This window comes from Somniosus microcephalus, unplaced genomic scaffold (assembly GCF_052327205.1).
Source record: "Somniosus microcephalus isolate GS21.2 unplaced genomic scaffold, FLI_Smic_1.0 unresolved_chr4, whole genome shotgun sequence".
NCBI lineage: Eukaryota > Metazoa > Chordata > Chondrichthyes > Squaliformes > Somniosidae > Somniosus > Somniosus microcephalus.
In genome coordinates this window covers 34,107,838-34,125,882 of record NW_028225182.1, presented here as the reverse complement: position 1 = coordinate 34,125,882, position 18,045 = coordinate 34,107,838, and the positions used below count along the sequence as shown (strand labels likewise).

The window sequence follows — 18,045 nt, the reverse complement described above, 5'->3', positions numbered from 1 at the left end:
CATGGAGGGCGCTGTCGGACTCTACGGTGCTCCCCACCCAACCCCCCCCTCCCCGAGGGCAAATTGCCAACACTGTCAAGGATGCCCTGTGGAGAATGGACACCGAAGGGAGGCTGTTGACCATGAGCTAGTGCCTCCAGAAGAAAGGCATTAGCGCCTCTCACGGCCTCAGGACGTCCCAATGTGCTTCACAACCAATCAAGTACTTTTGAAGTGTGGTCACTTGTAATGTAGGAAACGCAGCAGTCAATTTGCGCACAGCAAGCTCCCACAAACAGCAATGGGGTAATAAGCAGATAGTTTTTTTTTAAGTGATGTTGGTTGAGGGATAAATATTGACCCCGGTGGTGGCGGAGGACTCCCCCCACCCCCTGCTCTTCTTCCAATAGTGGCCATGGGAATCTTTTATGTCCACCCGAGAGGGCAGATGGGACCCTCGGTTTAATGTCTCATCCGAAAGACGGCACCTGTGACAGTGCCGCGCTCCCTCAGTATTGGCACTGGGGAGTATCAGCCTGGGTTATGGGCTCAAGTCTCTCGAGTGGGACGGCGAACTCACAACCCTCTGACTCAGAGTGCGACCCACTGAGTCACGGCTGAAACACATGGAAGTCGATCAGAATGAAAATTGGGCGGGGGGGGGGTGCGTAATGGGGCGGTCGATCCACTGTCGCCCGTTTTACCCCCACCACTGAAAATTTAAATTCTGCTCAGCCTCAGAGAATATCAACCCCCTCCACACCGCACAAGTGGAATAATCCACCCCACCCCACCCCACCCATTGTATTTTGGTTGAGCAAGATGGCCAATTACTGGATGAGGGCCTTCCTCCCCGTCAGTCTGGGCGACATTTGTGTCCCAGGAGGTGAAAGGTCAGGGTTCGCACCACCCAGTCCGTTCCCCTGGCACGGCGATTCTGTCGGAAAGCAGCCAATTGGCTGGGTTTTCCCTTTGACACGTCAGAGAGCCTGTCTCCTGTTTGGAGATGCTGGAACTCGGGTCCTGGTCTAGTTATTGCAAGGTAGGCCAACAAAAAACCGCCATGAAGCGCCTCCCTGCTCCTGACTCCAAATGGGCCTTGGGAGCCATACGTTGTCATGGAAACCATTCAGCCTTTACTTCAGTAATCCAAACATTTATTTACAGCATTATTTTAGAAAAATTACATCGCAATTCCTTTTATTTTTGATTTACAAATACCAGACATCAGAATAAATAAAATCTACATTTCTTATATACACGGCTCGACCGTGCAAACAGTACCCAGAACGCAACTGCTTTGGTTGGAAGATCAAGTCTTGGCCCATTCGCTGGATCCCAGCTACGTGATAAGCCGTCCTCCTCTGGCCTCGGGACTCTCAGCTCGACCCAAGGGCTGGCACAGGCACGACGGGCCGAAGGGCCTCATTCTACGACCATGACAGCGCCGTGCACCGGGGGAGGCACGGGGTCTCTCTGCAGCAGGAAGCAGGTTAGCGTGGGGAAGGAGTGTCTACACTGAACCGTTCTTCAGTAAATGACACAGCCCTGGGGAGGGGTGGGTGGGGTACAGGCACCAAGAGAGACGTGGGAGAAGATTGGCCAATACGGTCTTGCCTGGGAAGGAAGGGCAAGGCGATGAGTTCAAAGTTCATTGTTGACCATTTTTCAGCGAGGTTGGAAAAACGGGGTCCTTCTGGCCAGATGCCTCATTTTCTATTCCCCGTCCCCTCCAATAAACACCCAGTGGCCAAACCTTCAGTTACATCAAGTCAAGAGTCTCATTCACATTTCTTCCCCTCCCCGCCCCCAAAACTGGCAGGCCACCTTGCCGGCTCATTCTAGACACATGCTCAAATGCCTAGACGTTGCCGCATCTCAGGCAGAGAGATGAGTACATTCGCAGAGTGGGTAACAGAGGCTCATCAAACCCTGCAGGAAGAGAACGGAGGCCCACAGGTACAAGCTCAGATCCTCCAAAGGGCACATGGACAGCTTGCTTTCAAGATTCCATTGACACTTGCCACACCATTGAGTTCAAACAACCTGAAAGAGGACACTCGCACCTTGTAAGGGAACACCTTTCATCTGTGTGTCTGTTTCCCTCCGTATGTGTCTCCGTGCCTGTGTGTCTGTCTCCCTCAGTGTTTGTCTCTCCGTGCCTGTCTCCCTCTGTGTCTGTGTGTTTGTCTCTCTCTGTGCCTGTGTGTCTGCCTCCCTCTGTCAGTGTGTCTCTATCTGCTTGGCTCTCTCCGTGTTTGTTTCCCTCTGTCTCTGCGTTTCTCTCTGTGTCTCTCTCCCCCCCTGTGTGTTTCTCTCCCCCTCTGTGCGTCTCTCTCCATGTGTCTCTCTTCCCCTCTGTGTCTCTCTCCCTGTGTTTCTCTCCCCCTCAGTGCGTTTCTCTCCCTCTGTGCGTCTCTCTCCATGTGTCTCTCTCCCTGTGTCTCTCTTCCCCCTCTGTGTGTCTCTCTCTCCCTGTGTCTGTCTTTCCCTCTGTGTCTCTCCCCCTTTGTGACTCTCTCTCCATGTGTCTCTCCCCCTTTGTGACTCTCTCTCCGTGTGTCTCTCCCCCTCTGTGTGTCTCTCTCCCCCTCTGTGTCTCTGTCTTTCCCCACACCTTCCTCCTAGGGACCGGATTGTGAGGTGCATTTGCAGTCTACGTCACATTTGAAATGGTTCTCCTTACACAGTCTACAAGACCATGGATACTTTCCTGAAGATTTACCCACAGCCTAAACAGGTTGGCGCCATGCCAGGTCACTGCCCCTTGGCCGTTTTAAGTCATTTTTCAGCCAGGGAGTTTGAATGAGATCTAAACCCAGAGCAACAGGCACACGAATGGCTAATGTTTTTAATTCAAAGGGAAAGTGCAAGGAGGAAGCTGGCGTCTTGGTTAGGAACTGGGATTATTCTCCTTAGAGCAGAGAAGGTTAAGGGGAGATTTAATAGAGGTCTTCAAAATCATGAGGGGTTTTGAGAGAGTAGATAGGGAGAAACTGTTTCCAGTGGTGGGTGGGTCGGTAACCGGAGGACACAGATTGAAGATAATCGGCAAATGAACCAGAGGGGGAGATGCGGAGAATTTTGTTTTTACGCAGCGAGTTGTTGTGATCTGGACCGTGCTGCCTGAAAGGGTGGTGGAAGCAGATTCAATAGTAACTTTCAAAAGGGGAATTGGATAAATACTTGAAGGGGGAAAATTTGCAGGGTTGTGGGGAAAGAGCAGGGGAGTGGGACTAATTGGAGAGCTCGTTCAAAGAGCCAGCACAGGCACGATAGGCCGAATGGCCTCCTTCTGTGCTGTATCACCCAATAATTACCCATTTACAGATGATTACTGAAAGCAAGCCGGGTCGATACCCATCTACCTCAAGAACTCCTCTAGTGTTTTGCTGGACAGCCTTCCTTTCCGGAAAGGCCCGGACTCACGCTGGGATCTTGCGTCCAAACATGGAATCTTCAGTGAGTTTTGGCAGGCTTGTTAAACCACAGCAGGCAGCCCAACCTAGCCCGATCCTATCCCCACACAGTCACACATTGGGCAACTGGTAACAGCTCCCACGACGAGATGGGCTAACTCAGCAGGGACAGGGGAATCAACCCCTGGGATCATCCTGTGCAGAAATGCGCTGGGGGCGGGGGGAGAGCTTCACCCAAACCCGGGGAACCAGGGGGGGTGTGGTTGGAGGGAGTAGTCCTCCAGGGGTTTGGAGACACTTCCAAGTCTACTTGCACCCAAGCAGACTACACAGTTTAACATCTTGTCAAACGTGCTTAATTGCTCTGGCAATGATTCAAAAACTCTGGCGTTGAGGTAATAGAGCAGAAGAGTTTCAGCCTCGTGGCACCGTGACAACATGGACCGGTTCCAGGTTTCCATTCCAGGCTCCAAAGAACTAAGTACGCAGAGCCAGTTTTCGGTTCCACTCTACCAGACATGACAGGATTACGCGACAGGCTTCGATAATCCAATTTCAGGGCACGGATTAAAAGTCCAACCCTTCCTCACCCACCAGACGCAGCCCTCCAATCGTGGACGTACAACTGGAGGTTCCATTACTTGGCATCCAACTGCCCCACCCAGTCAAACAGCTTTTTTTTTTGCCAGTCTCCAATATAGAAACATAGAAGATAGGAGCGGGAGTAGGCCATTCGGCCTGTTGAGCCTGTTCTGCCATTCAATGAGATCATGGCTGATCATCCAAATTCAGTACCCTGTCCCTGCCTTCTCCCCATATCCCTTGATCCCTTTAGCCTTAAGAACCAAATCTAACTCCTTCTTGAATATATTTAATGATTTGTCCTCAACTGCCTTCTGTGGTAGAGAATTCCACAGGTTCACCACTCTCTGGATGAAGAAATTCCTCCTCATCTCAGCCCTAAATGGCTTACCCCTTATCCTTAGACTGTGACCCCTGGTTCTGGACTCCCCCACCATCGGGAACATCCTTCCTGCATCTAGTCTGTCTAGTCCTCTGTTAGAATTTTATAAGTTTCAATGAGATCCCCTCTCATTCTTCTAAACTCCAGCGAGCACAAGCCCAATCGACCCAATCTCTCCTCATACGCCATTCCTGCCATCCCAGGTATCAGCCTGGTGAATCTTCGCTGCACTCCCTCCATGGCAAGAACATCCTTCCTCAGATAAGGCGACCAAAACTGCACACAATACTCTGGAATTCCCTCCCTAAACCTCTCCGCTTCTCTTTACTCCTTTAAGAGGCTCCTTAAAACCCTACCTCTTTGACCAAGCTTTTGGTCACCTGCCCCAATATCTCCTCATGGCTCGGTGTCAAACTTTGTCTGATTTACGCTCCTGTGAAGTGACGGGGCAATAATTTTATAACTAAAGGTTTGAAGAAAATAAAAAGAAACACAGGTTGTATTTTAATGCCCCCCCCCGCTAATGATTTATCACCCGGGTGCTGCTCACAGCATTGTCCTGGAGATTAATCATTAATTCCTGGGAACTCTATGCCACTCCTGGAGGATTGGAAACTCCCTCCTCAACGGGAAAGAGATTCAGGTTCCCCATCGAAACGGCCACAGAAACTTTTGCAGCGAGGAGCACGATAAGGACTGGTGGGTTGGGCAGTTTACTGGCAAAGAGAGGGGCCATGGAGAGGGTGCAGAGGAGATTTACTAAATCGGTACCAGGGATGAGGGACTTCAGTTATGTGGAGAGGCTTAGAGAAACCTGGGGGGGGGGGGGGGGGGGGTTGTTGCTCTCCTTAGAACAAAAGTTAAGAGGAGATTTGACAGAGGTGTTCAAAATCATGAAGGGTTTTAGAATCATGGACGTTCACTGCACAGCAGGAGGCCATTCAGCCCATCATTTCCGTGCCGGCTGAAAAAGAGCTATCGAGCCTAATCCCACTTTCCAGCTCTTGATCCGTAGCCCTGTAGGTTACGGCTCTTCAAGTGCATATCTGAGTACTTTCAGGCAGTGAGTTCCAGACCCCCACTACCCTCTGGATGAAAAAAGTTCCCCTCAACCCCCCTCTAATCCTTCTACCAGTTACTTTAAATCTCTGCCCCCTGGTTATTGACCTCTCAGCTAAATCAGAGGACACAGAATTGAGGTGAAGAACTAGAGGGGGAGATGTGGAGAATTTTTTTTACACAGCGAGTTATGATGATCCGGAATGCGCTGCCTGAAAGGGCGGTGGAAGCAGATTCAATAGTAACTTTCCAAAAGGGGATAAATACTTGAAGGAAAAAAATTACAGGGCTATGGGGAAAGAGCAGGGGGGAGTGTGACTAATTGGAGAGCTCTACCAAAGAGGTGGCACAGGCAGGATGGGCCGAATGGCCTCCTCCTGTGCTGTATCATTCTATGATTCTGTCAACGCACTCAGCCGTAGAGTGGTAGGGGTTTGGTTCACTGTGCAGAATGTTTTGGGGAGGGGGCGGGGTGGGGGGAAAAAAAAAAGGACAACAAAGGAGAAAGACGTCAAGAGCGCGTCAACTTGCCCTTGTCCACCTCTTGGCAGCTTAACAGGAAGCAACACAAGGCAAGGGCCCCAGGAGAGTGCAATGAGGACAGATTGAGTAGACTAGGCCTACATTCTCTAGAGTTTAGAAGAATGAGAGGTGATCTCATTGAAACATGCAAAATTCTTACAGGGCTTGACAGGGGAGATGCAGGGAGGATGTTTCCCCTGGCTGGGGAGTCTAGAACCAGGGGTCACAGTCTCCGAATAAGGGGTCGGCCATTTAGGACAGTGATGAGGAGAAATTTCTTCACTCAGAGGGTGGTGAATCTTTGGAATTCTCTACCCCAGAGGGCTGTGGAGGCTCAGTCGTTGAGTATATTCAGGACAGAGATCGATAGATTTTTGAATATTAAGGGAATCAAGGGATATGGGGATAGTGCAGGAAAGCGGAGATGAGGTAGAGGATCAGCCATGATCTCATTGAATGGCGGAGTAGGCTCGAGGGGATTGGCCTACTCCTACTCCTATTTCTTATGTTCTTATATTCTTATGGTGCACGGAAGTAGGGAGTGGGGGAAGAGCAAGAACATGAGAGAGAGAGTGAAACAGGTAGGGCTTCCAAGAATCTATCGTCAAGGCGAATATTTTAGCCTGGGGTGGAGGAGGAGTCCGCAGAACTGGTTTTGCTCTCAGTTTCCGAAAGGATGACCGACCAAGTTATCGGATCACAACGTAATCATTAGAAAAAGAGCGTTCTCTCAACCAATAACATTTTGGGATAGCGTGGGGGAGTAATTTGAGACATGACGTACGGTGAGTGGAGCGTGTATGGACGGAACAGGTCACTTTGGGTCTCTCCAACCACAGGGATTTCCCTCGCCTCATGTCTGGGTCTATTGTAGACTAATTGATAGAGATTGATTGCTGTGATTAGTCAACAACTCCCATTATCGTTGTATCATGCAACAACAACAACTTGTATTTATATAGCACCTTTAACTTAGTAAAATTTGACACCGAGCCACATAAGGAGATATTAGGACAGGTGACCAAAAGCTTGGTCAAAGAGGTAGGTTTTAAGGAGCGTCTTAAAAGGAGAAGAGAGGCGGAGAGGTTTAGGGAGGGAATTCCAGAGCTTGGGGCCTAGGCAACAGAAGGCACGACCACCAGTGGTTGAGCGATTATAATCAGGGATGCTCAAGAGGGCAGAATTAGAGGAGCACAGATAACTCGGGGAGGGTTGTGGGGCCGCAGGAAATTACAGAGATAGGGAGGGGCGAGGCCATGAAGGGATTTGAAAACCAGGATGAGAATTTTGAAATCGAGGCGTTGCTTAACCGGGAGCCAATGTAGGTCAGCGAGCACAGGGAGTGATGGGTGAACGGGACTTGGTGCGAGTTAGGACTCAAGCTTACGTAGGGTAGAACATGGGGGGCCGGCCAGGAATGCGTTGGAATAGTCAAGTCTAGAGGTAACAAAGGCATGGATGAGGGTTTCAGCAGCGGACGAGCTGAGACAAGGGCGGAGACGGGCGATGTTACGGGATGGTAGAAGGTGAACCAGATGGACATTGATCATCCAACAATCCCTATGTTCCCAAGATGGGACATTCAGAATGTTTCAGAGCCGTATCAAAAAAAAAAATCAAATGATCTGAAGGAAATGCAGAGCAGCCATGATCTCATTGTATGGCGGAGCAGGCCCGAGGGGCTGAATGGCCTCCTCCTGTTCCTAACATTCCTAAGGCGATCAAGAGAGAAAGAGCCCTCAACACTGGCAGAACAGCACTGCTGTCTCACCACCTCCTCCCTCTCCGGTCTTACTGACCCATCGACGCACGAAACGTGGTATTTAAAAAAATATTTCATTCATGGGATGTGGCCATTGCTGGCAAGGCTGGCATTTATTGCCCGTCTCTAGTTGCCCCTCGAGAAGGTGGTGGTGAGCCGCCTTCTTGAACCGCTGCAGTCCGTGTGGTGAAGGACTCCCACAGTGCTGTTAGGGAGGGAGTTCCAGGATTTGGACCCAGTGACGATGAAGGAACAGCCGATATGTCCCAAGTCAGGATGATGTGTGACTTGGAGGGGAACTTGGAGGTGGTGGTGTTCCCATGCGCCTGCTGCCCTTGTCCTTCTAGGTGGAAGAGGTCGCGGGTTTGGGAGGTGCTGCCGAAGAAGCCTTGGCGAGTTGCTGCAGTGCATCTTGTAGATGGTACACACATGCAGCCATGGTGAGCGGCGGCGGTGGCAGAGGAGGAGGGAGCGGATGGCCGGTCATCTCACAGCGACGCTGTCCTCCACTTCTTTGTACTTCACCACGAAATAAGGAAAACACTGGTCGTTTTCGAACAAGACGAAAATCTGCGGGTCGTAAACGCTGTCCACGCAGGAGTTGAAGAGGTCGCTACTCGAGTTGTTCAGGTCGATGGCGGGAGGCCTCCTCATGGTCGGCTTGCCGACGGTGTGCTTGCCCACCAGGACCTTGGACAGAAACATGTAATGGGCCCCTTCGTCGGATCGCTGGGCGTACCTGTGGGAGTAGCTGGACTTCCGGGCAAAGTAACTACCTTGGCCGTAGAGGGTGGCATGTCTACCGGACACCCGGGGGTCGAAGTTGTGCTTGCAGATGCCGTCAATGGAGAGCTGGGAGGTCCCATGAAACAAGTGCTTCTCGTTCAGCACTCTCTCGCGCTCCGACAGCTTGCGAGCCATGTACACCTTTTTCCTATTGGAAGAAAGAACGAATACCGTTGAGAGAGAGTGAAAAAACAATCCTCCTGCCCTTGAACAAAGAGGCTGACATGAATCAGTCATTCATGAAAGAAAGACTTATGAAATAATACTGAGCGGCCTGCGGGTGGCGCTGTCCAGGGAGAGTATAAATACTCGGGCATGGGCCCAGCTTGCGCAGCACATTCTTAACAGGAACTAGTGAAGGACACAACTAGACCTCCATGTTGTAAAACAGTTGATTAAAGCTTTGTTTAACGCTTAGACCAAGTGCCGAGTAGTTTTCTTACATCAGAGGCCATACAAAATCCACCAGGAAATTCAGGAGAAACTTCTTTACCCAGAGTGGTGAGAATGTGGAACTCGCCACCACAGGGAGTGGTTGAGGCGAATAGCAGAGATACATTTAAGGGGAAGCTCGGTAAACACATGAGGGAGAAAGGAATAGGAGATTATGTTGATGGGGTGAGATGAAGTAGGGGTGGGAGGAGGCTCGTGTGGAGCATAAACACCGGCACGGACCAGTTGGGCCGAATGGCCTGTTTCTGTGTTGTACGTTCTATATTATTCAACTTCTAGTTTCTATCATCTAGCTTCCCCTTAAATGCATCTATACTATTCACCTCAACCACTCCCTGTGGTGGCGGGTTCCACATTCTCACCACTCTCGGTAAAGAAGTTTCTCCTGAATTCCCTATTGGATTTATTAGTGACTATCTTATATTTATAGGCCCCTAGTTCTGGTCTTGCCCACAAGTGGAAACATCTTCTCTACGTCGACCCTATCGAACCCCTTCATAATTTTAAAGACCTCTCTCAGGTCACCCCCTCAGTCTTCTCTTTTCTAGAGAAAACAGCCCCAGCTTGTGCTTCCCTAGCTGGGTAGTTTCCACGGACGGTACGAGGCCCGAACCCCACCTCACCCAAGCAACCAATCTTCACGTGCAACCCGTAGACAGCAAGTCGGCAGGCTATTTGACTCGTGAGGGCGTCACGGCCACCCGTTTCTGCGCGCCCCCCCAACCCTACCACCAGACATTCCAGCTGGGCCGTAGCCAGTTGTAACCTGCAGCACGGTGGCATAGTGGTTAGCACTGTTGCCTCACAGCGCCAGGGACCCGGGTTCGAATCCAGCCTCGGGTGACTGTCTGTGTGGAGTTTGCACATTCTCCCCGTGTTTGCGTGGGTTTCCTCCGGGTGCTCCGGTTTCCTCCCACAGTCCAAAGATGTGCGGGTTAGGTTGATTGGCTATGATAAATTGACCCTTAGTGTTAGGGGGATTAAATACGTGGGGTTACGGGGGATAGGGTGGGATATGTATTGGTGTAGGGGTTACGGGGATCGGGTGGGATATGTGTCGGTGCAGGCTCGATGGGCCGAAATGGCCTCTATCTGCACTGTGGGGTTTCTGTGATTTCTGTGAACCTGTTGCCCCCAGCCCCTCGCCCGCCCACAGCGAAGATCAGCAAAGACCAGCCGTCAACTCCTGGGGAATTATAGACTGCAATCTAGTGTGCTGCAAGAGCATTTGCTCACTAGGAAAGTCAGAGGTGGACGAAGGAGTAGACTTGTGCAAGTCACCCTCTTAAAGGGAGTCGCCACTGCCCGAAAATATCACACATGAACTCGTGCTAAGAGCATAAGAATTAGGAGCTGGAGTCGGCCATACGGCCCATCGAGCCTGCTCCACCATTCAATAAGATCATGGCTGATCTTCGGCCTCAACTCCACTTTCCTGCCCTATCCCCATAATTCCCCTAGAGTCCAAAAATCTATCGATCTCAGCCTTGAATTTACTCAACGACTCAGCATCCACAGCCCTCTGGGGCAGAGAATTCCAAAGATTCACCACCCTCTGAGTGAAGAAATTCCTCCTCATCTCAGTCTGAAATGGCCGACCCCTTATCCTGAGACTGTGACCCCTGGTTCTAGACTCTCCAGCCAGGGGGAAACAGCCTCTCAGCGTCTACCCTGTCAATCCCCCCCTCAGAATCTTGTATGTTTCAATGAGATCACCTCTCATTCTTCTAAACCCCAGAGAGTATCGGCCCAATCTACTCAATCTCTCCTCATGGGACAACCCTCTCATCCCAGGAATCAATCTAGTGAACCTTCGTTGCACCGCCTCCAAGGCAAGTATATCCGCCCTCAGATAAGGAGACCAAAACTGTGCCCAGTACTCCAGGTGTGGTCTCACCTGTACAATTGTAGCGAGACTTCCTCACTCTTATACTCCAACCCCCTTGTAATAAAGGCCAACAATGGGCCTATACTCATTGCCTTGTTAGTCCATCAGACTCCCAGTGCCAGTACTGAGGGAGCACTGGACCTTTGGAGGCGCCGTCTTTCGGATAAACCGAGGCCCCGTCTGCCCCCTCGGGTGGTGTAAAAGATCCTGTGGCACGATTTTGAAGAGGGGGGGGGGGTGGTGGTTATACAATTAAAAAAAATATTCTGATGTTTTATTCTTCCAACCAAAGTGAATAACCTCACATTTCCCCCACATTAGACTCCATCTGCCACCTTATTGCCCACTCACTTAACCTGAAGGGTTTTAGAATCCCTTTGCAGGCTCTCTCCTCCTCACTGCTTACATTCTCACCTAGCTTTGTGTCGTCAGCAAACCTGAATACATTACACTCGATGGATTGTGAATCTTTGGATTGAACCTGGGCCCATGGAGATGGGGGTGGGGGTGGGGGTGAGGAAGTTAAAGCCATTTATTGCTAATAAAGAAAAAAAAAGGTGTCAATTGGCCCTCCTCAATTCGCACAGCAAACACAAGTGGTCCACATGTCGTGCAGCCGAGCCTTTACAGTGAAGACTATCTCATCGCTTACCTGGCGTCTGTAGATGGTCTGAAGAAGCAAAGAGTGAGCGAGACATTGGGGGCAATTTTAACCTTACCCGCCCACGTGGATACCGGTTTCACCCGCACAATTTTGCTCCCCACTGCAGTCAGAGGAGAGCAATATTGGACGGGGCGCAAAACCGGCATCCCACCCGATCCCGTGGGATTCCCGCCCGGCGATTTAGGTTAACGTGAACCTCAAAAAGTGGTTTAACTTGGTCATCCGGTTGCAAAGAGCCGAGAGCAGGAGACTGTTTTGTTTTTTTGTTTTTTTTTTAGTTCCGCTCCTCTCTTCACCGGAGGTGTTCCAATGAAGGTCATTGGGCAGCGACACCGAGTTTCGGGATGAGACCCAACTCCTGATCCTCAGTGCCAGCCGTGCCTCAGTGGGGCGCGCCCTCGCCTCGGAGTCAGAAGGTTGTGGGTTCATAGTCCCACTCCAAGAGACTTGAGCACATAATCCCAGGCTGACACTCCCGTGCAGTGCTGAGGGAGTGCTGCACTGTCGGAGGTGCCGTCTTTCAGATGAGATGTTAAACCGAGGCCCCGTCTGCCCTCTCAGGTGGACGTAAAAGATCCCACGGTCACTATTTCGAAGAAGAGCAGGGGTGAGTTATCCCTGGTGTCCTGGGGCCAATATATATATCCCTCAACCAACATAACAAAAGCAGATGTTCTGGTCACTATCACATTGCTGTTTGTGGGAGCGTTTCCCTCATCACAACAGTGACTCCACTTCAAAAGTACTTCATTGGTTGTAAAGCGCTTTGGGACGTCCTGTGGTCGTGAAAGGCGCTATATAAATGCAAGTCTTTCTTAACAGAACAAAAATCAACCAACCCAAACGACGCAGATCAGTCCCACAATAGTTTTACTGTCTTTGAAATCTTGTTGTCACTTTTGTGAAAGAAAGAATTACATTTATACAGCGCCTTTCGCCACCTCAGGCCGTCCCAAAGCACTCCCAGGACCACCCCCCACTGCTCTACTTCAAAATAGTGCCACAGGATCTTTTACACCACCCGAGGGGGCCTCGGTTCATCCGGAGGACGGCACCTCCCAAAGGTCCAGTGCTCCCTCAGTACTGGCACTGGGAGTCTGATGCATTTTGGGAGGACTAACAAGGCAAGGGAATACACAATGAATGGTAGGACCCTAGGCAGGACAGAGGATCAGAGGGACCTTGGTGTGCATGTACATAAATCCCTGAAGGCAGCAGGACAGGTAGATAAGATGGTTAAAAAGGCATATGGGATACTTGCCTTCATTAGCTGAGGCATAGAATATAAGAGCAGGGAGGTTATGATTGAGCTGTACAAAACACTAGTTAGGCCACAGCTGGAATACTGTGTGCAGTTCTGGTCGCCACACTATGGGAAGGATGTGATTGCATTTGAGAGGGTGCAGAGGAGATTCACCAGGATGTTACCTGGGCTGGAGCGCTTCAGCTATGAAGAGAGACTGGACAGGCTGGGGTTGTTTTCCTTGGAGCAGAGAAGGCTGAGGGGGGACCTGATTGAGGTGTACAAAATGATGAGGGGCATAGATAGGGTAGATAGAAAGGAACTTTTCCCCTTAGTAGAGGGGTCAATAACCAGGGGGCATAGTTTCAAGGTAAGGGGCAGGAGGTTTAGAGGTGATTTCAGGAGAAACTTTTTTACCCAGAGGGTGGTTGGAATCTGGAACTCACTGCCTGAAAGGGTGGTAGAGGCAGGAACCCTCACAACATTCAAGAAGCATTTAGATGAGCACTTGAAACGCCATAGCGTACAAGGCTACGGACCAAGTGGTGGAAAATGGGATTAGAATAGACAGGGCTTGATGGCCGGCGTGGACACGATGGGCCGAAGGGCCTCTTTCTGTGCTGTATAACTCTATGACTACGACTCTGCCTGGTTAATGTGCCCAAGCCTCTAGGAGTGGGACTTTGAACCCACAACCTTCTGACATCAGAGGCAGAGAGTGCAGTCCACTGAGCCGCAGCTGGACACTGCTCAAGAGGGGAGGAGACCAGGTGCTGTTCGCTGTTGGCACCCACTGTCAGCATCAAGCTCGGAGATATGTGCAGTAAAGCTCCCTCTGTTCTGCCCCTTGTATTTGAACCTTTATATCAAAGTCTAACCCAACAACAACTTGTATTTACATAGCGACTTTAATGTAGTAAAATGTCCCAAGGCGCTTCGCAGGAGCGATTATCAAACAAAATTTGACACCGAGCCACATGAGGAGATAGTGGGACAGGTGACCAAAAGCTTGGTCAGAGGTAGGTTTTAAGGAGCGTGTTGAAGGAGGAGAGAGAGGCGGAGAGGTTTAGGGAGGGAATTCCAGAGCTTGGGGCCCAGGCGGCTGAAGGCACGGCCGCCAATGGTGGAGCGATGGAAATGGGGGAAGCGCAAGAGGCCAGAATTGGAGGAGCGCGGAGATCTCAGGCTGGAGGAGGTTACAGAAATAGGGAGGGGCAAAGCCAAGGAGGGATTTGAAAACAAGGATGAGAATTTTAAAATGTTAAAAACCCCACTCCCCATTCCTTACCTGGTGTACTTGTCCCAGAGAAATTGGTTTTGTACCCGTGATATACTCTGGATCACGAATTTGGTCTCTGGCATGGTCTTGTGGAAGAGGCTGTGCACTACCCTGTACGCCTTGTCATCCAACGCCATGGGCACTTTGACAAAGTCTACGCAGAGGTCCATGGGAATCCAGGTCTCGGGGTAGGTCCGTTCACAGTCGGGAGAAGCCAGTTGGCCCACAGCTGGCAAGATGCCATCAGCTGGCGAGGAGTTCGTCCCAGACGGCCCAGACAATGTCCTGAGGAAATAATTCCCCGTTAGTTATTGGAACATTTTGAGGGAGGAGGTCAAACATCAGTGGAATTAAAGCATCATCGATCTGAATGGGACCAGGGGCACCCTCTATTCCAAACAACCCACCTTCTCCCACATGGCCACCGGCACCAAGCCTCGACGAGCCGTGTCCATCGATCCTGACTGAGAACGCACCACCCGTGAGGCACATCAGGTTATCTTCATACAAATCTACACCATTCTTGTCCCCTCTGCTGTGGCTCAGTGGGTAGCACACTCACCTCTCACTGTCAGAAGGGTTGTGGGTTCAAGTCCCACTCCAGAGACTTGAGTGCAAAATCCAGACTGACGCTCCCAGTGCAGTAGTGAGGGGTGTGCCGCCCCATGTGCTTCCCTCCGAAGGACTAAATCCTCTGGCCCATCGTCCCCGTGTCCTCTCCCTGGAAGAGCTATCCTGGATTCTGTTCCCCCCCCCGTTTCTAGTTAGATATTCCATGTCCTAACAACCCTGTGTACATTCTATATTATTCAACTTCCAGTTTCTATTATCCAGCTTCCCCTTAAATACGTCTGTGCTATTCGCCTCAACCACTCCCTGTGGTAGCAAGTTCCACATTCTCACCACTCTCTGGGTAAAGCGGTTTCTCCTGAATTCCAGATTGGATTTGTTCGTGACTATCTTATATCGATGGTACCTAGTTCTGGTCTCCCCCACACAGAATCACAGAAACCCCACAGTGCAGATAGAGGCCATTTCGGCCCATCGAGCCTGCACCGACACATATCCCACCCGATCCCCGTAACCCCTACACCAACACATATCCCACCCTATCCCCGTAACCCCATGTATTTAATCCCCCCTAACACTAAGGGTCAATTTATCATAGCCAATCAACCTAACCCGCACATCTTTGGACTGTGGGAGGAAACCGGAGCACCCGGAGGAAACCCACGCAAACACGGGGAGAATGTGCAAACTCCACACAGACAGTCACCCGAGGCCGGATTCGAACCCGGGTCCCTGGCGCTGTGAGGCAACAGTGCTAACCACTATGCCACAAGTGGAAACAGCTTCTCTATGTCTACCCATCACGATTTGAAAGATCTCTATTAGGTCACATCTCGGCCTTCTCTTTTCCAGAGAGAAAGGAGCCCCCAGCCGACTGCTTACAGTCAATAGGGAAACGTTGAGCACAATCAATCAATCAAATCCAGCAAATGTAGCTTGGTCAACAGAAGGCCACGCAGGTACTGGTTACCAACACTGGCCTCCTCAACTCATGAAACAAACACTCACTTGAGGTACGGTAGGAGGGTGATGGTCGATTGGAAAAGAGGCCGCTGCCGTATGGTTCGTTTGGTACCCGAGCTGATATTCTGCTGGTATCCAGCTTTGAGGTCCACCTTGTACCGTTGAGTCGGGCTGATCATGAAGTAGGGGCCGAAGCCTTGTTGGAGGGCTTCCTCGAAATACTGGGCGACGGACTGCAAGGACAACGTTAGAGAGATTGAGGCGTTGGATGGTTGGAAGCAAGAGGTCCTGTCCAAAGCCGGCACAAAAAAACACAGAGCAAGAACTCTCAAGAGCAAGCATCGATAACACAAGAGCCTCATAAAACCCTCCTCTCTACTGCACCAGTGATACACCCACTCCCCACCGGCCACTTCTGAGCACCTGAGATCATAGATAGGGGAGGCTTCCTCTGATTACATGATAGCTCATGGATAGAGAGGGCCATTCACACTATGCTACCTCATCAATCCAGAAAAAATCTAGTCCTTTCTAGGGGGCATAGTTTCAGAATAAGGACTCACCCATTTAAGACGGAGATGAGGAGGAATTTCTTCTCCGAGGGTCGTGAATCTTTGGAATTCTCTACCCCAGAGAGCTGTGGAGGCGGAGTCAGTGAATATATTCAAGGCGGAGATTGACAGACATTGAACTACAGGGGAGTCGAGGGGTACGGGGAGAGAGCGGGAAAGTGGAGTTGAGGCCAAAATTGGATCAGCCATGATCTTATTGAAGAGCAGGCTCGAGGGGCCGAATCCTGCTCCTATTTTTTATGTTCTTGTGGTCTCTCTTTCTCCTCTCCCCAATCACAACATCCAGCTATTTAAAAAGGATTGTTTTTCTTCACTACGCAGGAGTCTATTCCGTGCATTGAACCTTGAAGAATTTCCTGATATCAGTCCTAAATGTACTCTTTACTGGTTCCAATCTGTACCCTCGTGTCCTGCAGGTTAATTCGAAGTGATATTCCAACTATAACTTCTCTCTACTATTCAAGGTCTTGTTTCTCCAGAGAGGACACCCGAGAAAGAGACCATTTTGTGCGTCTCCGGGCTCATTTCATGCAAGGCCCTTAGTGGGGTACGGCCATCCCACAACACAACTGTCAGCTGTGGCTCAGTGGGTAGATGGCTCTCGCCTCCGAGTCAGGAAGTCGTGGGTTCAAGTCTCACTCTCAGAGAAACTTGGGCACACAAATCTAGGCTGACACGCTGAGGGAGTGCTGCACTGTCGGAGGTGCCGTCTTTCGGATGAGACGTTAAACCCGAGACCCCGTCCGCCCTCACCGGTGGATGTAAAAGACCCCATGTTACTATTTCGAAGAAGAGCAGGGGAGGTGTCTGATATTTATCCATCAACATCATTAAAACAGATGAGCTGGTCATTTATCACATTGCTGTTTGTGGGATCTTGCTGTGTGCTAATTGGCTGCTGCATTTCCTACATTACAACAGTGACTACACTTCAAAAAGTACTTCACTGGCTGTAAAGCGCTTTGGGACGTCCTGAGGTTGTGAAAGGCGCTATAGAAATGCAAGTTTTTCCTCAACATCGCTGAACTGGCCGTCAGACACGTTCTAGTTTTGCTGGCCTGACTATAGAAAGCTCCAGACCCAGTGCGAAGGATGGTCCTTCCTGAAAACAGACCTGGGTGTCCTTGTGCACCAGTCGCTGAAGGTAAGCATGCAGGTGCAGCAGGCAGTTAAGAAGGCAAATGGTATGTTGGCCTTCATAACGAGAGGGTTTGAGTACAGGAGCAAGGATGTCTTGCTGCAGTTGTACAGGGCCTTGGTGAGACCACATCTTGAGTATTGTGTGCAGTTTTGGTCGCCTTATCTGAGGAAGGACGTTCTTGCCATGGAGGGAGTGCAGCGAAGATTCACCAGACTGATACCTGGGATGGCAGGAATGACGTATGAAGAGAGATTGGGTCGATTAGGCTTATATTCGCTAGAGTTTAGAAGAATAAGAGGGGATCTCATTGAATCTTATAAAATTCTAACAGGACTAGACAGACTAGATGCAGGAAGAATGTTCCCGATGGCGGGGAGTCCAGAACCAGGGGTCACAGTCTAAGGATAAGGGGTAAGCCATTTAGGACAGAGATGAGGAGGAATTTCTTCACCCAGAGAGTGGTGAACCTGTGGAATTCTCTACCACAGAAGACAGTTGAGACCAATTCATTAAATATATTCAAGAAGGAGTTAGATATATTTCTTAAGGCTAAAGGGATCAAGGGATATGGAGAGAAGGCAGGGACAGGGTACTGAATTTGGATGATCAGCCATGATCTCATTAAATGGCGGAACAGGTTCGAGGGGCCAAATGGCCTACTCCTGCTCCTATCTTCTATGTTTCTATGTAAAATGTCACTGAGGAGTTCCCCCTGCCACCCCCCCCCCCCCCCATGTTGACTCACCACGGCAGTGCTGGATCGACTCTCAGGCCCATTACC

The 18,045-nt window shown here is 50.4% G+C and overlaps 1 protein-coding gene across 1 annotated transcript in view; it reads right to left on the bottom strand.

Annotated features, from left to right (window-relative positions):
• Positions 1–1,162: 1,162 nt before the first annotated feature.
• LOC147090496 (protein mono-ADP-ribosyltransferase TIPARP-like) overlaps positions 1,163–18,045 on the bottom strand; it is a 30,714-nt gene continuing 13,831 nt past the window's right edge. The window contains exons 4-6 of the mRNA XM_085977266.1: positions 15,597–15,784; positions 14,028–14,303; positions 1,163–8,639 (exon numbers count right to left, since the gene is read on the bottom strand). Coding sequence (XP_085833392.1) covers positions 8,189–8,639; positions 14,028–14,303; positions 15,597–15,784 — 915 coding nt within the window. The 3' untranslated portion in view covers positions 1,163–8,188. The remainder of the gene's footprint in view (positions 8,640–14,027; positions 14,304–15,596; positions 15,785–18,045) is intronic.